The sequence below is a fragment of the Ictidomys tridecemlineatus genome, chromosome 5 (assembly GCF_052094955.1).
Source record: "Ictidomys tridecemlineatus isolate mIctTri1 chromosome 5, mIctTri1.hap1, whole genome shotgun sequence".
Classification (NCBI taxonomy): Eukaryota; Metazoa; Chordata; class Mammalia; order Rodentia; family Sciuridae; genus Ictidomys; species Ictidomys tridecemlineatus.
The window spans coordinates 198,724,400-198,745,696 of record NC_135481.1 but is presented as its reverse complement, the minus strand read 5'-3'; the positions used below and the strand labels follow the sequence as shown (position 1 = coordinate 198,745,696).

Below are 21,297 nucleotides of genomic sequence, written 5' to 3'. Positions count from 1 at the left end.
TGCAGAGACCAGTGCAGACACAGTGGGAGGGCATGGGACAGCGTGTTGGGCTCACAGGTGGGAGAAGGCCGTGATGGGTGGCAGGTGTGAGAGGCTTCTGGAATCAGAATCATCTCTGGGCTCCTTCCGTCCCCCATGTCCTGTCACCGGGTTGGGCTTGGGGTTGTCCTTTGTGGACAGGTGACCAAACGCGGGGCCATGGCCCCTCCTCCTATCACATCAGGGAGGGCTGCAGCCCCTCCTGCCAGGCACCCTGAGCCAGGGAGACGGTGTGGCGTGTAGGCCTGTAAGTGTGCCCGTGAGTGTGTGAGCGTGTATGCCACTGGCCACGAGCTGAGATGGGTACTGACGTTTGAAGCAGGGGCTGCGTCTGTCCTGCCTGGGCCTTTGAATGCACGCGGTGGCCTGGACACGGAGCCCAGGACACGGAGAGCCCAGCCACGGCCCTCCAGCTCCCGAGGGCCTGGGACCTCAGGGGTCCTGCAGGAGCAAAGCCGCGACCTCCCACCTCGGTCCTGGGTCCTGGCCTGTCGGCCTGAGCTTCCCAGGGGCTGTGGTCAGCCAGGGGGACAAGCCAGGGGGCCAGACGCACCCGTGCCGCTCTGGGGAATAGGTTTGTTGGTGCGGATCCTGTCTTGTACTTTCGTCTGTCTCCTTTCCTACCGAGGGTCAGAGCCGAGTAGCCAGCACAGAGGCGGTATGGCCACCCTCTGGCCCTTCATAGAAAATGGCTGCAGATCCCTGTTCTAGACCCCTGTGGCTCCATCTCAGTGCCTGCTCAGAAGTGGGCACCTCGCCCCAGCAGCCATTCAGGACTCAATTCTGGTGTTTCTGCCTCTGTCCTGCACACTGTGACCATAGGAGCCTGCAGGTGTTGGGGTGGGTGTGGTGGTTTGTGTGTGGGGACTGCCACACACAGCTTGGGAACAAAGCAGTCCAGAGCAAGTGTGGCTGAAGAGGGGCCCTAGTGATGCTGTTGGAACCTGGATACAGCCATGCCTGAAGTCATGCTTCCCAGGACCTTTCAGCCTCTGTCTATGAAGCCCTCTCTTTGTTCAAGCTGCCAGGGTCAGTGTTGTGGACACTGGTCAGGCTTCCTGGCTCTCCAGCACCTTCTGAACTCTTCATTATTCCTAGCCTCCTCTGTAGCCACATCGAGGCCAGATGACTTAGGACCTGCCCTTGTCTGACTCCCAGTACCTGGTGCTGTTCGCAGGAGGGGCCTATTTAAGTCACGTGGGTTCCCAGAGAAGGGCCTGGTGGACACCTGCTTAGGACCCTCTCAGTCACCTTCCTAAATGTCCAGGTTTCTGGGTGCAGGGAGAACCTCTCAGCCCATGGCAAGCAAAGGTGGTGTCCGGTCTCCAGGGTCTCCCCAAGGGGTCTCCGCCTGGGAGGAGCCAGAACCCAAGTGCACGGGGCCCAAGTGCAGGGGGTCCCAGCTTCTCCGAGGCCCTTGGAGCACAGTCCCAGCTCGAAGCAGAGACCACTGTCCAGTCCAGGGGAGGCCCCTTAGCAACCAGAGGGCTGGGGGTGGGGGGGCGTGTGAGGCACAGCCAGGTCCAGGGAGAACCTGCTCAGTGTCCTGCCTCACGGCCAGTGGCCTTCGAGGTGCCACATTGGCAGGACCCCAGGAAGGCCCTGGTACCTGCTCGGGGAGCAGCCCCACCTTCATTGTCTGGTGAAGTGTCCTTAGAGCCTGTGATTCAGTTAAGGAAACCCAGAGAGGTTGGGCAACCTGCCCATGGTCACACAGCTCTCAGTGGTGCAGCAGGGGCTCCCCACACAGTGTGTCTGAACAGGCAAGGCCCATGCTGCCCCTGCTCTGGCTCCTGTGGGCTACAGAGCAGGAGGACCCTGCCAGGTGACAATGCCCAGCCCCTGCTCGCCTTCCCCTCTGTTGTTGCTGGTAGCAGTGTCAGGGCCAGCTGGTGGCTGCAGGGTGACAGCAGAGGACAGCGTGCTCTGCTCTCAGAGCGGGCCTCAGCCTGAGGGGACTGCAGGGGACAGTGTGTTCTCCAGGAGCCCTCACCCAGGCCCCAGCTGCAGAGGTCAGTCCTCGCATGGGCTTGGGTGTCCTGCAGTGGCCCTGAGCCCGCGCTGCCCGGCAGTGTCTCCTCCCTGGAGGCCCTGGTCCCAGCTCAGGCAGGCCCCTCGGGGAAGAGCCGCAGGGCAGCGTGGCCAGTCCTCTGCCCCAGGTTCCTTCTCCACGTCTCCCAGTGGGGCTTGGTCCCCGGGCGGCCTGCGCCCTCACGGCAGCTCTCCTGCCTGGAGCAGGGACAAGGAGACCGTCCCCCACTGCCCCGGCGCCGAGCCGCCTCTGCAGCCTTTGTTGCCTCAGCCGCTCCAGCCGGGGTCCTCACGTGGGCGGGGTCCTCTGGCCACTCCCCTGCACAGCCCTCGTTCAAGGGCAGTAGGGGCTGTGCCCAGCCTGGGCTCAGTGACCAGGGCACTTAGGGGCGGTCAGGCCTTCTTGCTGGTCCTCTGCCCAGTGGCAGCTTGGGGACCCTCCCTGTGATGAGCACAGCACAGCGGCCCTGGCCACCCAGGATGCCGGCTCTCGCACCACGTCTCCGTTCCTGAGGTTCCGTCCTCTGCAGTCCACAGGCAGGGTGTGGGCCCTGAGGCTCTTCCCCAGGAGGAGCTTGCAGGCCGGGTTCTGGCCTCCTCTGTCTGTGGGTGGGATCCTGCGGGCCTGGGGCAGGGGTGGCAGGGCCGGGGCCGTGGCTAGTGGGCAGCGTCTTCCATCAGAGCAGGCTGCGTGGGAGTCACGAGCAATGGGAGCCCAGTGTGCTGCCCAGCAGCCGCCCCCAAGGCCCGTCCACCTCCCCACCCACCCCGTCAGGAGGAGCAGTCAGGAAACTGAGGCCCAGAAGGCTCTGGAACCCACCCAGGCCAGCACTGGCCAGTGGGGGCCAGGGTGGGGCTGGGTCTGCTGCAGTGTCCGCGCTGGACCCATCGCCACCTCCCCCTGCCTGCAGCTTGGTGGGCCAGGCCCGGAGCATCCCAGGACCGTGGAGAGGTGACCCCAGGCCTAGGAATCTTCCTGTGTCCCCACACGGGGACCACCCCTCCCAGAGGACAGGGGCCTGTGCTCTGCCTTCTGTCAGGCCTGCTCCCTGGGCTGGGCCTGGGTCCCTCACCCCTGCTCATCATGAGGCCACAGCTGTCCCCAGGAGTGGACTCTGGCCTGGTGGGAGGGTCAGGGAGGGAGTCGAAATTGGGTGGGGATGGGAGATCTGACCCCTGGCCCTGCAGCTCAGAGGGGCCAGCGCTCAGGGGGGCCAGCGCTCAGGGGGGCCGGCACTCAGGGGGGCTGGCACTCAGGGCGACTGGCTCCAATGACCCCTTTGCAGCTGAGGTCTGCACCGCACACCTGAGCCCGCTCAGGGGCACCAGGTCCACTCCAATTTCAAGATGCCACCGTCTTGTTCTCAGAAAGCCGTGCTGGTCAGAATTTCTCTTCTGGGTTTGTGCCCTTAATGGAGGAGCTGGAAGGTGGGGCTCACTCTCAGGCTGAGGTGCCAAGGTGGCCACTAGTGGAAGCTGGCCTGGACCAGTCCAGCAGTCCCAGGGCAGTGCCAGGCCAGCCTGTGGTGCTTCTGGCCCCCAAACCTCAGCCATCTCCCGGCACCAGGCAGACCCTGGGGACAGCCCTGCTGCGTGGTCTCCAGGCTCCTGGGCAGACCTCGACTCCTGTCCAGCCTCTGAGCGAGGCGTCTCCGTGAGACCCCAGAGGTTTAGATCACGTCCCCTGAAGACCAGTGCGGGAGGCCTGGCCCCAGACCCTGGTGCTGCTGGAGGGGCCAGCCCGAGGAGGGGGCTGTGCAGGACGTGAGGCTGGGCGCCCTCGGGAGGGCGGGGACCGGGCCCTGGGCAGGAGCAGCCTTTCTCCCCCAGGTGCTCCCGCCACCACGGGCCCCGACACAGGTCCAAGGCCGCAGGCCAGACCACCAAGGACTCCACCAGAGTGAACCCTCAGCACCAGCTGCTGTTAGCCCGGAGCCGACACCGCGGTCACCCCTCCAGCCTGCGGGTCCTCAAGTCTGCCTGTCCTCACGTCCTGCTGGGAGGGACTGGGCCACTGTGGTCTCCCACCCGCTCAGAACCATTTGGCCCAGTCTGTCCTCACCCAGAAGGGACCCTCCAGTGCCAGCCCACAGCACACGCAGGCTCCCTCTCATCTCCCGGGACTTCAGGCGTCAGCAGGGACGAGCCTGCGTCTCCCCCACGCCCCTGGTTCCCCACAGCGGAGGACAGGAAAGGCTGTGGCTACTGCTCAAACCCCTGCCCTTGGGGACCCATCTGGGCAGGACTCTAGGCCTCTGGATGCCCAGCAGGAGGCCAGCGCTGTGTGGAAGTTGAGGGCCCAGCGACCATTCGGTTCACGTGGGCCCCGAGCTCGGAGGGATCAGCCACACAGCTAGGAGGGACGGAGAGGGGCTCAGGTGGCCTGACTGCAGGAACGCGCCTGGGGTGGGGGCGCTGGCTGGAGGGAGGCCAGCTGGTGTGGGCTCCACGGCTGCCCAGGGCTGGGGGCACGGCCCCAGGGCTTCACCCCAGGACCCCCAGAGGTGGCCAGCAGGAGACCCCTGGGGTGGCATCTGAAGGGGGTGTCCACCCCAGCAGACCCTGCAGTACCCTGGGAAGGAGGGCAGCCACTGGACAAAGAGCAGGCCGTGTGCTTCAGTGGGCAGGGCAGTGGCCGCTGGAGCAGGAGGGAAAATGACCTTCATTAACAGTTAGGAACAGGGGGCTGGGCGGGGGCTCAGAGGCGGAACGCTGGCCTCGCGAGGCCCTGGGTTTGATCCTCAGCACCACATGAAAATGAATAAATAAAACTAAGGTGTCGCGTCCATCTGCAGCTAAACATCAAGACAAACAGTGGAACAGGGCGGGTCTCTCAGCCCCAACTTCCTCCATCAAGCTTGATAAGAAGCTGGGATGCGCATGTGCCAGTGTGGCCAGCCTGCCCCACCCTCTCCACCACGGGGCAGTGTCCCAGGGCTCCTGCCTGTCACATCGTCACACCTTGAGCCTGGATTTTGCAGACAGGCACACTGCAGACGGCGTGTAGAGCTGGTAGCAGAAGGCGAGGACTCTCTGTCCGTCTGGGTCAGGACCACAGTCCCCTTGTCCCCGCCCTGCCCCAGCATCCCAGGGAACGGCTTCTCTACCCTTGGCCCTGGGGGCAGGGAGGTGGGGATTCTCGGGAGGGGGGGACGCTCCGTGTCATCTTGGGCCAAACACAAGATTTAACCCCAGTCTCAGAGTATCTCAGGCAGACCGACAAGGGACAGCCTGGGGTTTGTCTTGATGTCCAGCATGAAGAAGGGTGGACACTTGCTCCACAGAGCTCCTTCCTCCCACCTGCCCATCACTGATGCCCGGGCCACACTAGGACCCTTGATGGGGGATCTGGCCTGGGTTCCCGTGTGGCGGGCATGCCTCAGGGAAGGTGGAGTCCAGCCCAGGTGCAGGTGAGGGACCCGGGCAGGCCATCCAAGCTGCAGAACCAGCCACCCCAGGCTGCCCTCTTGCTGAGCTAGGTGAGGCCCACCCTGGGCCCCGGCTCTCCATCCATCCCTGCAGCTCCCAGCCCTCCTAGGTCAGCAAGGCCTCCTCCAGAGCACCTGGGAACAGGCTGGGGCTCAGCATCTCACGCACCCGAGGGCTCCTGCACTCCCATCCACCTGCCAGGCGCCCCCTTCCTGTGGGCATGCTGGGCCAAACCCCTCAGCACCCCGCGCCTCGTGCCCTCTGCTGGAGGGGCGCAGAGCTGGCCTGGCCCCTTCCACCTGGTTTCCATGACAGCCACATGGTCCTCAGCTGCTTCCTGGGGGCAGTGAGGGTCCCTGGGGTGGGGAGAGCAGCCACAGCTGCTGCACCCCAAGATCTAGACACCAGCTGGCTGTCACCACGCAGGGTGTGTCCCTGGGACCACGCCCTGTCCCGAGCCCCTGCCCTGGGGCAGCAGGAGCCCTCAGCACGGAGGGGCGGGCGGCCCTGGCACTGCTCTGGGGCAGGTTCATGCCAGGTTCGTGCCTCCTGCTCCCTGCTCAGGTCACCTAGGTGGGCTTCCTGCTCGGGGGTAGATGGTGCCCTGGATCCTCTCGTGTGGGGAGAGCTTGCTCAGGGAGGGGCCGACACCCCGGCCAGCAGCACCCCTGCGTCCTCACGGGGGGTGGGCTCTGCTCTGCTTGGTCTCCTTCCAGAGTGGGGAGGACAGCTGCCCACTGGGGGGGAGAGCAGGTAGAAACTGCAGCCCGAGAGATGGACTTTCCTCCAGCCGACGCCTCCCTGGCCAGAGGACCAGCGCTTCCCCAGGCCGGGCTTAGTGGGTCAGCACGCAGGGCCCCTGCTGCCCTCACTGCCCGTGCAGGTCTGAGGACTGGAGCCTGTGGGGGGCGCCCAACCCCACCTGGTCAGAGGGTGGACTGGCTGCTCCCCCACGGGCCAGCTGCACCTGTCCCCTAGATGGCGCTGCGACCCCATCTGGCCCAGCAGGACACAGGAGGGCGCTGGGGGAGGAGCTCCGGGCTTCCAGCATTCCTCAGCACCGCTGACCTGCTCACCAGGAAGGGTGTCCTCCCTCTGCCCCTGCCCCTCTCTCCCCTGGTGGCCCAGTATCTGGGGCCCAGAGCCACCTGCTTCCTCTGGGCTGTGTGTCACCTGGGTCCCCGTGTCCTGGTGCACAGATGGAGACGCAGCAAGCCCCGCCCACACAGAGGCCAGGCCCCGCCTCAGGGGCTTGGTGGCTGCTTGATGGGCGGGCGCTCCTGGCTGTGCTGCTGTGTCCCATGGACACTGTCCCTCTCCACTCTGCCCTCAGGGGGAGGTCGGCGCAGCGAGGGGTCGTGTGTGGGTGAGGAGAGCCCTCCCCCTGCAGCCCTGGTCTTGGCCTCTTGGAGGCAGCTGGTTGGACCACGTGCCTCTCATGTCAGCCTTGCTCACAGGGCCTGCAGGACGGATTGGGGATGCAGTGCCACCCACCCACAAGGCCTGCGGAGTCCTGTGGAGGGTGCTGGGGAAGGGTGTCGGAAGCCTGCAGACCTTTGGGTGGCACAGGAGGCCAACAAGGCCTGCCAGGCCTGAGCCACGGGGCTCACCAGAGGGGACTCTGCGGTGGCTTGGTGCTCTGAAGGACTCCGGAGGGAGTGGAGCCTGGGCATCAGTGCCAACCCTGGAGGACAGTGTCCCTGTGCCTGGGCAGGGGGCCCATAGGCCAAGCTGAATAGGTGCACACGGGTCCACCCAGCAGACCCGACCAGCATGGCTGCCCTCAACCGTTTCCCTCTCTGCGGATGGGCCACAGGGGTGTCCACTGTCCACTGTCATGCAGGGCCGCTGCACACAGCTGCACATGGCCTCCGCAAGCAGCGGGAGGTCAGTCGGGCCTGCTGCTCCCCTCTGGGTGCCACGTCCCTTACTCCCAGGGCTGAACTGGAGCCCCAGCTCCCTGCCCAGGGCCCTTCCCTGTGGAGCCTCTGGCCGCTCTCCTCCAAGGGGACCTGCCCGGGAGCCCGCCGAGCCTCAGCTGCCTGTGCCGGGGCCATTCCATCCACGACCTGTCCAGCTCCTCCACCCACACAGGGCGAGGGAGAGACGCGTCAGCAGTGGCCAGCCAGCAATGGTCATCAGAGCCCTGCGGGCGCCGCGGCGGCCTCGGTACTCACTGTGCTCGCGGTGAATTCGGGGGGGTTGTCGTTCACGTCTGTCACCGTGATGATGGCCGTGGCCGTGTTTGAGAGCCCGTAGTTGAGGTTGCCTTCCATGTCGGTGGCCTGCACGATGACCGTGTACTGCTGCACTTTCTGGAGGGGAGGGTGCGAGGAGGAGAGGTCAGCCTGGCGTTGGTGGACAGGGTGCCCTTGCTGCTGGGGCTGGTGCAGAGGGCCGAGGACAGCCCTCTCCAGAGTCTGGGGCTGAGGCTGCCTGCGGGAACTGTCCTTTCCCTTGGGGCAGTGACAGGTGACAGGAGGAGGTCGGCTCTGTCTCCATCTCAGGGCCCCTCAATGGGCATGGGTCGCCTTTGGTGCCAGATGAAACAGGGGCCAGAGAACCTCGGCACGATCCTCTGTTTGGAGGAGCAGAGGGGGAAGTTGGCCAAGGGAGGCCCAGGCCAGGGCCACGGCCACGGGTCGGGGTGCCTCGCTGAAGTGCAGGCAGGACTCAGGCGGGAAGGAAGACGGGTGGGGAGGTCTGGGCCCCAGGTGTGGCTGTGGGAAGACGTGCGAGCCGGGCAGCTCCTGCACGTTCCCACGCAGCGGGCCTCGGCCTCTCGCTCCCGGCCCGTGGGAGTGCAGGATGCTGAGCCCCGTCAGCAGCGCTGGCCTGTGCACACCCCTCCCTGACTAGAGGCCAAGGCTCTTGCAGCCTGGTGGGCAGCTGTCTGTGGGACCTGCCCGTCTCTCACTGGCACCATGTGGGCAGCAAGGGTTCTGGGGACCAAGGCAGAAAGGGGCCCTCTACATGCCCTCCAAGTGCTGCATGAACCCGACTCTTGCTCCTGCAGGATGTGAGCACAAGACCAGTGCCCAGTACCCAGTTCACTGAGATGTGCCCGGGGAGTCCCAGCAGTCTCTGCTGCCCGGGTAGCCTCTGCATGCAGGTGGACGTGTGCAGAGTCCAGTCTGCACCACTTGGACTGGCTGCCCTTGGCAGCTGCTCTGCTGGGCTCTGCCACAGAGGCTGGTGCAGGCTCATGTGACCGGGCACCGCCTCGCTGGCCTTGGGCATAGTAGCACTGCTCATGGCAGAGGGCCCTGTCTGAGGGCCCTCGGGCTCCCAGCACAAGGCTGTGTCTCTGTCCATCCCCGTGGAGACCCACCCGCCCACGCCAGGCAGTGTGCCTCCCGGTGCTTCCTCCCTTTGCCAGTGGGTGTTGGCGCTCCCAGAGGCGGGAAGGGCCTGGTGTTGTGGCACTGCGGGCTTGGCTTCCGGCGCTTGGCTTCCGGCTGGGACGCTGCAGAGACGGGCTGAGGCGGAGGCACCACATTGGCAGCAGGCTACAGAAGTGAGTCCAAGCACCGGGTGCCCCCACCCCATCCCATCTCTGCCTCTCTGCCACTGGACGGGCAGCATCGTGCAGGCAGCCTTGTGGCTGGAGACAGAGGACGTGTGTCCGGGCAGCAGGCGCCTCTTTGGAGACTGTCTTCATTTCCACTGGTTTCTCTAGTTCTTTAAGAGTCTGAGTTTCTCCCCTTCCAGCTCACCCCCAGTAAGAAGGAGCCTAAGCTGCATGGGTTCTCAGCACCTCTTTCCAAGGCTGGACAGGCACTGCAGGTCCCTCCTTGGATCCCAGGCGCCCGTCCCAGGGCCCTCTGCACCTCCCGCTCTCTGTGCACTGGTCTGTGAGGCTTCACCTCCCCACTGCCGTGTGGCCTGGCAGAAGGGGCCAGACCGAGAGCCTCGAGAACAACACAGGCCGAGGGCCGCAGGAGGGATAATCAGAGGACAGGAAGAAGGCCACCAGAGGACCAGGTCTCCACATGCACCTTGGCAGGACGGCACCCTCGGCCATCGTCACAGCCTGTGCTCAGACCCACCTGTCCACTGCACTCAGAAGACACTGGGGGGAATGACAGTTTAGAAATGGACACATGCACGTGCACCCACAGGTGTGTATGGTGTGTGTGTGTGCTGTGTGTGCTGTGTGTGCGTGTGCACGCAGGTTCCGGTGGTGCTTGCTGGTCTGTGTGTGCAGGCAGGCAAGTGCCGCGACTGCCACTAGAGGGCGGGCTGGGCTGGCTTCTGGGAGGCAGGACTGTGGGCAGGAGGCTCAGGCTCCTCTGTGGCTTGGCTCAGAGTGTCCTTGCAGACCTGGCCGGGGTCACCTGCCCCTTCTGGATTTGTGGGCATGTGGGAGGCGGTGGGCAGCATCCAAGCTTCTGCTATGGGGCTGGGCCGCGAGGCCTTCCTGGAAATAGCTCCTGAAGGTGTGTCTCATCTGTGTGGCGGGTGACGGCTGGGGGTTCAGGGAGTCAGAGGCGGGACTCTGTGCATCTCACCTTCTCAGGCTGCAGTGGAGGGACCCGGGTCTCTGGGGTCTCTGGCCCCACCTCGGCCCTGAGAAGTGAGCTTACCACATGTGTCCAGCCCTCTTCTCCGGCCCCCATCTTACCAATGGTCTATGTCTCCCTGGGGAGCTAGAGCTCCCCTGCGGTCAGGGCTGACCAGGGCATGCCCTGGAGTCCAGTGATCTGCCATGCAGGCCCTGGGGGCCCTGATATGCAGCCTCTGCTCACCATCAACCCTTCACGGAGATGAAAGGAAGTAACTGGGTGGGCAGTGTCCAGGGTGGCCCCCACTGGACACCTGTGAATATCCAGGACAGGGCTTCCTGGTGGCCAGCCAGACTGGCTCCCACTGGGAACAGAGAACAGGGGGACCCCTGGAGCCGGCCACACCGTGAACAGAGAACTTCAGTGAATTCACCCAGCAGTGATCTGACCATTTTCAATTTGAGAGCAGAGAAGAAACCACAGTGCTGTCCCGGGCTCTTCCCGCCTCTGCACAGCTCAGCATGCAGATTCCACAGAGCACCTGTCAATCACGCAGTGGCTGGCCTGACCTAGGGCCTCGAGGTCCTCCCCAGCAAGATGCACAGCCAACCAGGCCGCCTGGGACAAGCTGGGCCAGCAGCAGGGACCCTGAAGCTACCCTTGGCACTGCCCCTCCCTGTGACGACCAAGGCCTGTTCTACCTGCGAGGTTGCCAGCGTGACTCGCCCCACTCTGGGCTCTGTGCACCCAGCAGGTGGCCAGGGGTGAATCTAGGCTGAGGACCAAGACCCCGCACCCTTCCTTCCTGGGTGAGGCTGGAGCAGGGCAAGGGCTGCCCACCACTGCTCTGGAAGGGCCAGCCCCTCACGGGGCTGTGCATCTCTGTGCCAGCTTCCTGTGGCCTTCTGTTGGGACTCACACCTCTGGGGCTCCCCGGTGGTCACAGCTGGAATCCCCTTCCCCTCTGTGCTGAGCAGTGGAGCAGGCTGGCGCGCGCCTTCCCGTGTGGCTCAGCACCTGCCGCCTGCCCTTGTCTGCCCTGGGCATGAGTGCGGTCAGAGGGTCCCTGGGTGGTTGCCGTGGAGAGGTGAGGCGGCATGGTGGACACTGTGGGCAGTTCAGCCCTGCTTACCACATGACCCGGGAACCCTGCTCCAGGGAACAGATCCAAGGGCACTTCAGCAGCTCCCAGGAGCACCGTTTACACAGCCAACAGCCCACGTGACCGCAGGGACCAGACGCAGCCCATCTGCCCAGCGGTGACAGGAGGATACCGCTGCCTGCTGCCCACCCAGGAGCTCAGGCCGGGCAGGACAGCACACCCTGAGTGCCGCTGCTCCTGGGCAAGGTCCAACGGGGCAAGTCTGCAGAAGCAGGCAGGTGGGTGGCCGCCAGGGCTGGGGCGGTGGGGGATGGAGTGACGGTGAAGGGGTCTCCTCTGGGTGACGAATGCATCCAGGAGTTACGTGGAGGTGGTGGTCACTCAACGCACGCCCAAGCCCAAATTGCACAGTATACAGAGTGGACGGTGTGGCGAGAGCTATTTTCCAAGGTGTGGGCAGCAAAGCCCCAGGGGTCCTAGTGGGGCTGTGCATGGCTGGTGGCCCCAGGACAGACTCCATGGGGCCTGCAGGATGTCCCCACGTCACCGCAAGGCTGAGCCCTCCCCCAGCCCTAGCCCTCTCCTGCCACCGTGGTCCACTTTATGCTTTGAAAACCGCCCTTGCTGCTCTGCCACTTATTTTTAAAACGACCTTTCTTTCTCTCCTGTCCCTAATCTCAGGGGAGGCAGGGTCACCTTTCTTCCCCACCCTGGGCAGAGTGACCACAGGAATGAAGTGATTCAGACTTGGGGATGGCACCAGAACGTCTCAGAAATAACTACCTCCCAAATTAACAAAGGAATCACACTTCAGACAGAGAACACGTGGAACGTGGCCTTCGAATCGCCTCTTTAAAAACCTACGACTTCTGTTTATTCTGACAGTTAACATGACAGATGCCAGAGCAGGGACTGCTTGGTTCAATGCTGTGTATTGTCTGCATCGGGTGCCGTGGCTATTTGTCATAAACCCTGAGGTACGGGAGACTTCAGGGACACTCTAAGTCCACAGGGTAAGAACTCGACTGCCTCAGAGCCACACTGTGAAATGGGGAGACACACAACAACATGAAAAAGCAAGGGAACAAATTGCCCCAAACCAACCAAGATACCCCAATAACAGTCCCTCAACACCCCAGTGGAAGAATGTCAGAGAAGGAGTTTAGAATGTACACAGTTAAACTCATCTGTGAGGTAGACGATGCAAGGAGTGAAATCAGAGAGAAAATACAGGAAGTGAAATAAAGAGCAATTCTAAAAAAAAAAATCAAGCAGAAATATTTGAAATGAAGGAAACAATAAACCAAATTAAAAATTCACTTGAAAGCATCATGAACAGACTAGACCATTTAGAAGACAAAATTTCAGGCAGTGAAGACAAAATATATAATTTTGAAAATAAAGTTGATCATGGAAAAAAAGATATTAAGAGACCATGAGCAGAACTTCCAAGAAATATGGGTTAACATGAAAAGACCAAACTTAAGATTTATCATGATAGATGAAGATTGAAGATACAAACCAAAGAAATGCACTATCTTTTCAATGAAATGATATCAGAAAATTTCCCAAACCTAAAGAATGAAATGGAAAATCAAATGTAGGAGGCTTAGCAAATACAATATCACCCAAGACCCTAAATATACAGATACAACAGATCCACACCAAGGCACATTATTATGAAAATGCCTAAAATAGAGAATAAGGATAGAATTTTAAAGGCTGCTAGAGAAAAACTGTAAGTAACATCTTGTGAGAAACCAATCCAGATCTCAGCTGATTTGTCAACCCAGACACCCCAAAGCTAAAAGGTCTTGGAATAATATACATCAATCTCTGAGAGAAAATGGATGTCAGCCAAGAATACTATACCCAGCAAAATTAAGCTTCAGACAATGAAATTAAAACCTTCCATGATAAACAAAAGTTAAAAGAATTCAAAACTAGAAAGACTGCACTACAAAACATTCAATAAAATATTTCATGAAGGAAAAAATGGAAAATAAAAGTGAAAGCCAGCAAAATGAAGAACTACACTAAAGAACAGTCAGTCAAAGGAGAAACAAATTCAAATTAAAAACCAGAAATACATCAAAATGCAGAGGATAAAAATCATTTCTCAATAATAACATTAAATGTAAATGGTCCAAACTCATCAATCAAAAGGTATAGATTGGCAGATTGAATCAAAAGATGTATAGACTGGCAGATTGAGTTAAAAGACCAGACCCATTAATATGCTGTCTCCAAGAGACTCACCTCATGGGCAAAGACCTCCACAGAATGAAGGTAAAAGGACGGGAGAAAAATATCATTCACATGGGTCTTGTAAATAAGCAGACTTTTTATCCTCACATCAGATAAAGTGGACTTCAAGCCAAAGTTAATTAGATGAGACCAAAGGACATTTCATACTGCTTAAGGGAATTGTACATCAACAAGACATAACAGTCATAAATATTTATACCCCAAACAGTATACCCAAAGAGCGTATTCTTTCTTCATTAAAAGAATAGAAAGTCACCAAATAAATAACCAAACATTACATCTCAAAGCCCTAGAAGAAGAAGAACAAATCAACACCAACAGCAAAAGACAGGAAATAATTAAAATCAGAGCTGAAATCAATGAAATTGAAACAAGCCAAAAAAAAAAAAAAAGAAAGAAAAGAAAAGAAAAGCCGATAAGCCCTTAGCATACATAGCCAATGAAGAGAAAGAAAACTCATGTTACTAAAATTCACGATGAAAAAGGAAATATCACAACGAACACTACTGAAATACAGAAGATAATCAGAAACTATTTTGAAAATTTATATTATAATTGACAATCTTGAGGACATCAACAAATTTCTAGAGACATATGACCTCCCCACATTGAATCAGGAGGACTAGAAAATTTAAAATCGAAGGTGCCACCAAAAGCCTACCATCAAGGAGAAGCCCAGGAGCACAGGATTCTCACTGAGTCCTACCAGAGCTGCCAAGGAAGAGTCCACACCAACCCTCCTCCGATTATTCCATGAAACAGAAAAGGAGGAAACCCTCCCAACATCATTCTAAGAAGCTAGTGTGACCTTGATGCCCAAAACAGACAAGACAAATAAGGAAAAAAACTTCATGAGCATAGATAAAACATTCTTGATAAAATACTGGCAATATTTTGCATACAAAGACTTATTAAAAAGATTGTGCATCACGATCAAGTGGGGTTTATCCCAGGGACGCAAGGTTGGTTCAACATGCAGAAATCAATAAACATTGATAAACCAAAGACAAGAATCAAACCATCATCTCAATAGACGGAAAGAGAGTGTTTGACAAAGTACAGCACCCTTCATGTTCAAAACACTGTAAAACCAGGGATCTAGAAACAGACTTCAACACTGTAAGAGTATCCACGCTAAACCCAATCATTCTCAACAGAGAAAAAAGAAAACATGCCTTCCAAGAACTGGAACAAGACAAGAGTGCCCTCTTTCACTACGTTTATTCAACATGGTCCCTGAAACTCTAGCCAGAGCAATTAGAAGAAAGAAATTAAAGGGATACGGATAGGAAAAGAAGAACTCAAACTGTCACTATTTGCTGATGACATGATTCTTTTTTTTAAAAAAATATTTTATTTTTTTTAGTTCTCAGCGGACACAACATCTTTGTTGGTATGTGGTGCTGAGGATCGAACCTGGGCTGCACGCAAGCCAGGCGAGTGTCCTACCGCTTGAGCCACATCCCCAGCCCTGATGACATGATTCTATATTTAGAAGATCCAAAAAATTCCACCAGAAATGTTCTACAACTAGTAAATGAATTCAGCAAAATAGCAGGAGATAAAATCAACACTCAAGCCAAGTGCATCCCTATACATCAGTGATGAATCCACTGAAAGAGAAATTAGGAAAACTACCCCATTCACAATAGCCTCAAAAAGAAAAAATTGGGACTCAATCTAACAAAAGAAGTAAAAGTCCTCTACAATGAAAACTGCAGAACACTGAAAGAAATGGATGCAAATATCTCCCTTGCTCCTGGATAGGCAGAATTAACATGGTCACAATGGCCATACTGCCCAGAGTGTTATACAGATTCAATGCAATTCCTATTAAAATCCCAGTGACATTCTTCGTAGAAATAGAAAAAGCAATCATGAAATTCATTTGGAAAAATAAGAGACCCAGAATAACTAAAGCCATCCTTAGTGGGAAGAGTGAAGCAGGAGGCATCACTACACCGGACCTTACTCTATACTACAGAGCTATAGTAACAACATGGCAGGGTATTGGCCCCCAAACAGACATGTAGACCAATGGTGCAGAATAGAGGACACAGAGACAAACCCACAATAAAACAGTTATCTCAGACTAAACATTCACTGGAGAAAAGACAGCCTCTTCAACAAATGGTGCTGGGAAAACTGGGGATCCATAAGTAGAGAAATGAAACTAACCCCCTGTCTCTCACTGTGCCCAAAACCCACCTCGAGGTGGATCAAGGACCCAGCACGAGACCTGAGGCCCCGAGCCTAACAGAAGAAAACGTGGGACCCACTCTCCATCCTGGGGAGCCGACTTCCTCAACAGCTCCTAGCACAAGAAGTGAAGTCAAAATCAACAAATGGGATGGAATCAACTTAAAACCTTCTTCACAGCAAACAAAACAATCAATCATGTGAGGAGAGAGCCTGCAGAGTGGGAGAGCATCTTTACCACATGCACCTCTGATAAAGCATTAGTCTCTGGGATATATAAAGAACTCAAAAAACTTGACACCCAAAACCCAAATAACCAGTCAATAAATGGGCCAAGGAACCGAACAGACACTTCACAGAAGAAGAAATACAATTGAGCAACAAACATGAAAAAGTGTTCAACATCTGTAGCAATTAGAGAAATGCAAGTCAAAACCGTACTCACTCCATCTCCAGTCAGAACGGCCATCATCAAGAATACAGGCAACAAGAAATGTGGGCGAGGACGTGGGGGAAAGGCACCCTCATCCCACATTGCTGGTGGGACTGCAAATTGGTGCAACCACTATGGAAAGCAGTGTGGAGACTCCTCAGAAAACTGGGAATGGAACCACCATTTGGCCCAGCTATCCCACTCCTTGGTTTATACTCAAAGGAATTAAAATGAGCATATATAATGACACAGCCACATCAATGTTTATAGCAGCTCAATTCACAATAGCTAAACTATGGAACCAACAACCCAGGTGTCCTTCAACAGATGAATGGATTAAGAAAATGTGGTATATATATATCCAATGGAATATTACTCAGCTTTAAAGAAGAGTGAAGTTATGGCATTTGCAGGGTGGAGCTGACCCGTGGCAGGGCACATCCTGGGTCCAGTGCTGGCTGGACCCTGAGAGCCACCAGGTTCTCTTGGGCTTCTCTTGAGTGGCCACCAGTCTCTGCCGCCTGCACAGCAGGGCCTCCCTGGGGACCGTTACGGTGCCAGCTCGGGGGCTGGTCCACGGCAGCTGCAGGTCCCCTCTACTGCCCCTCCCTGCCCACGCAGGAGACAGTCCTCGGCACCCCTAGAGGGCCCCGCCTGGCCCCACAGCCCGTCTCACCTCTCGGTCCAGGCCTGCTGCCACCGTCACGATGTCCCCTGTCTCGCTGTTGATGGTGAACATGTTCTGGGATGGGCTCTGAGGGGTCTGGGTCACAATCCGGTACCGCACCATGCCGTTGGCCGTGGTGCCGTCGTCTGCGTCATTGGCTGTGACTGTCATCACGTAGGTGCCTGTGAGGGGGGAGAGCAGCTCAGGTGGGGTCTGCACCAGCTCTGTCCCCACCACACACGGGGGGACCTCGCCATTCACCCCAGGATGCTCAGGGCAACAGGTGTGGCTGGTGCCTGTTGCCTGCCAGGGCGCCCAGGTGGCCCTGAAAGTGAGCCCATCCCTGCTGTGAGCGGTTCTCCTGAGCCGGGCGAGGCTCCCGCAGTGGGTGCCCCGACATCTCCCCCTCAGCGCGTGGTCCCAAGGCCTGCACAGGAGCGCCTCTCCAAGCCCTGCAGGGTGGGACATGCTCAGGTGGCCGGCGGCCCCCAGGTGTCCTGCCAGGAGCCTGCTCAGCTTCCAGGTTTACTGAGGGAAACACTCCACAGGGTGCATGTTAGGAGAGCAGGTCCAGCACAGGAAGGGGGCGTGTATTTGCAGGTGCAGGGTCTGCGGTCTCATCTCAGGCAGGTACGTGGGACCATTGACCGACTCAGTGGGCAGAGGGCGGGTGTGGAGGTGGTAAGGGAGGGTCCAGCGCCAGGGGCTTCCAGGTGCTGGGCAGCCGCTCCTCCATCACCAAGACACAGCTGCACTGAGGTGTGGTCCACACACCACGACGCTTGTCCTTTAAAGTACAGTTGTGTGGTTTCTGTGTCCCCGCGGGGTGGTGTGACTTCACACGGTCTAGTCCCAGGACATTTCCCGTGGCCTTAGGGAGCTCGGCACCTTGAGGACTCACTCCCCGTCGCCCCTCCCCAGCCCTCTGGCTTCTGCTCTCTGGGCTCATCCTCCTGGAGACTTGGACAAGGAGCTATGTCACATGTGACCTTTGGCCTCTGGCTTCCTTCACCACACCCGAGGTCCCTTCCTTTTGAGGCTGAGCACTATTTCACTGTATGGGGACATTCACGCCATCACCGAAAGTGCACCTGCCACATGTAGGGCCTCGTGCTCTGGGCAGCAGACAAACACTGTCCCTGTCCCTTACAGGCTGGTGTGGGAGGACCAGACCCATAGGTAAAGAGACACATGATGCAAATTGTGGCAAGTGCGTGGCAGAGAGGAGAGACTGTATGCAGGGACCACTGCAGACGCAGGACAGCTGGGTGACAAGGTGGACTACAGAGGGCACAGCCAAGGCCTTGCTGAGAGACGGAGGGATGGGGGACCCTGCATAGAGGGGCTAACACCCTGGGCAGAGAGAGTCCTGCATGATAGAGACGGGGAGGGCATCTGGGGTCAGGGTGGCTGGGTCCATGCTGTCACTCCATCCTAAGATCCCAGGGAAGCCAGCAGTGGACGGTCACCAGGGGACTGAAGTGACCAGCCTGGTGTTCCTAAGACGGAAAACAGACTGCAGGCGGCGGGGGGCGGGGGCTGGTGGAGAGCACAAGGCTCGTTCCCTCCCAGGGTGTTACAGACCAAGGGACATCTGCTCGTTCCTTTGGCACTCCTCCCCGTGTCTGCTGGGGAAAACACCAGAGAACTGCGTGTTTTGAAGTCCTAAGAAAAATCCACAAACAGACCTGCTGTAATTCACATGAGCAGTTGTGTGCAAACCTAATTATTATTAATTGATATATAGTTAATCATCAATAGAGTTTCACCAAAGACACTGGGTATGTAAAGAGAATCTGGAAAGTTTTGTGTTTAGCAAAGGTGAAGAATGTTTTCATCAATCTTCCTCCCAAGGAGAACTAGAAAAGCTGGACAAAAAATAAGTAAATAAAATAAAACCACCTGTGGGGAGGCCCTGGAGAGCGTCCAAGGGGCAGTGCTGGGAAAGGGGCTCTCAGGACCCTCTTCTCCCAAGGCCTTTCCTGATGGCAGAACTGGCCAGGGAAAGGCTGAGGAGCGGCACGGGCTCACAGAAACGCAATCAAAGACCAAACTTCAGTCTTGCCAAGGCGGATGGGCCCTGGGAGGTCTCTGGTCTTTACGTTGGACCTTGAGGTGCAGCACCCTAGAGAGAGTGAGTGATGTGGGAATAAATAGTCCTACCCATAATAGCAATGATCCTCCAAGGAGAAAGCAGCAGCACACCTGGCCTCAAGTTAAGGCCACAACCGTTTGTGAACAATGCGCAGCATTTGATTACTAAGTATACAAGAAGACAAAACCTGACTGAAAACAAAGAGAGAAAACAGACATCAACCGCTCCAGGGGAGAGTCAGGTAATGAAGAAGTCAGATGCAAACTTAAAAGAGAAACAGCTCACTATGCTCAGGGAGTTAAAAAGATAAGAGGAAAATTTGGCCAGAGAACTAGAAATCATTTAAAACAAATAGAGTGGGAAAACTATATCTGAAAAACAACTGAAATTAAGAATGTGAGTGGGCATAACAGTAGATCAAATATTAATAAAGAGAGCGTTAACTGAAAGATAGAGCCAAAGAAAATATAGACCAAAACAAGCCAGAAAAGTTCAGAAGAATCATATGAAACTTTAGGAGATTCCTCAAATGTGTAATTGAAGCCCAGACAGCCAAAAAGAGACGATAGGGCAGGAGAAATCTTAGGAGAGGAAATGGCTGAAAAGTTTCCAAAGCCAATAAGAAAACAAGTCATGGATTCAGGAAGCACTATACCCTAAGCAGGATGAATCAAAGCCAGTCACGTATGGCAAATGGCTAAAAGGCAAAGCCAAAGATAAGAAATTTTAAAGCAACTGGAGATTTTTTTTTTAAAGGGATAAAGCCTTTAAAGGAGCAATAAGACTTAAATGTGACTTCTCAATAGAAATAGCCAGAAACAATGGGATGAGAGAAAGTAGCAAAAGAATAAACATTATTCTTCATTTGGTGAAATCCCCAAACTTTCTAAAATGAAAGTACAATAAAGACACTAAAATTTAGACGATCAAAACAGGTGATTTGTCACCTGGACACCTACACTAAGGAAATACTGAGGGCTGAGGGAAAATGGCCCTGGAGGAGGCCACAAAGGCAGAGCTGGGGGGCGGGGTTGTCCCCTCACTCAAACTGTCCACACAGAGAAGAGCAGGAGCTGGAGAGTGCGGAACGCTTCAGGTGGCCATGATCACACTGCTGACCGAGGTCCCCCAGCCCACCGGGCTGGACCTGCAGTCCTTCACCCGCGAAGCGAATCCGAGCCTGAGTGCAGCTCTAGCCTTCTGCTGGTGGGAAGCTCAGCCCTGAGCCAGGGACTCCTGGGCTCTGTGTTGGGCAGTGTTTGGAGCCGCCCAGCCGGGGAGCCAGGCCTGGACGGTTGCCAGGGCTGGAGGTGGCAGGACAGGTCCTTCTGTCGGAGGCCCAGGAAGCAGCCACTGCAGCTTTCTGAGGCCAGCGGCTCCCTGCGCCCCACACTCCCTGTCTCCCAGGTGAGTGTCCCCCTGTGAGGACTTGCCTGGCAGGCAGGGGCTGTGCCACTATGGGGAGGGTGGCAGGCTGCCCGCACGGGCGAGGGAGTGGTGACCGGGAGCCAGGGCCGGGCGCACTGGCTGGGTTGTAAGAAGCATCAACACTTCTGGCTGGATGGGGACTCAGACTCTTCTGAGCCCCTTGACTGGCTGCCCCGCCCCATCACGGGGTCCTTCCATGAGCCCCGCCGGCCCGGTGCCCAGGAGCACCCACTCCTTGCGACTCGGAACAATCCCGGGTGGCTGCCTGCAAGTCTGGTGCCAAGCACACGCAGGGGCTAGGGAGCAGCCTTCCTGCTAAGCTCAGGAATCTCGATGCAGAACCAGATGACACACGTGATGGTTGGTTTCTGGTGACAGAAAAGAGGCATATGTCTGTGTCCTCTATGTTTCCCCCCAAGAGCAAGTGTTGCTTGACATCAGAACATAAAATGTTATAGAGGGAGAGAGGGAGAGAGAGAGTGAGAGAGTGAGAGAGAGGGAGAGAGAGGGAGAGATAGGGAGAGGGAGGGAGAGGGAGAGGGAGAGAGGGAGAGATAGGGAGAGATAGGGAGAGGGAGGAAGAGGGAGAGAGGGAGAGAGAGGGAGAGAGAGGGAGAGAGGGAGAGAGGGAGAGAGAGGGAGAGGGAGAGAGGGAGAGAGAGAGTGAGAGAGTGAGAGAGAGGGAGAGAGAGGGAGAGATAGGGAGAGGGAGGGAGAGGGAGAGGGAGAGAGGGAGAGAGGGAGGGAGAGGGAGAGGGAGAGGGAGAGAGGGAGAGAGGGAGGGAGAGGGAGAGGGAGAGAGGGAGAGAGGGAGACAGAGGGAGAGAGAGGGAGAGAGAGGGAGAGATAGGAAGAGGGAGGGAGAGAGAGAGGGAGACAGGGAGAGAGAGGGAGAGAGTGAGAGAGAGGGAGAGAGAGGGAGAGATAGGGAGAGGAGGGAGAGGGAGAGGGAGAGGAGAGAGGGAGAGAGAGGGAGAGAGAGGAGAGAGGAAGGGAGAGAAAGGGAAGGAGAGAGAGGGAAAGGAGAGAGGGAGAAGGAGAGAGAGGGAGGGAGAAGGAGAGAGAGGGAGAGAGGAGAGAGAGGGAGAGAGGGAGAAGGAG

The 21,297-nt window shown here is 57.0% G+C and overlaps 1 protein-coding gene across 4 annotated transcripts in view; it reads right to left on the bottom strand.

The window, feature by feature from the left end:
• The window catches only part of Cdh4 (cadherin 4), a 388,330-nt gene that overhangs the window by 23,578 nt on the left and 343,455 nt on the right, over positions 1–21,297 (bottom strand). For all 4 annotated transcript variants that reach the window (XM_078052088.1, XM_078052089.1, XM_078052087.1 and 1 more), the window contains 2 exons: positions 16,683–16,855; positions 7,677–7,814 (listed from right to left, as the gene is read on the bottom strand). In XM_078052088.1, the coding sequence (XP_077908214.1) occupies positions 7,677–7,814; positions 16,683–16,855 (311 nt within the window). The remainder of the gene's footprint in view (positions 1–7,676; positions 7,815–16,682; positions 16,856–21,297) is intronic.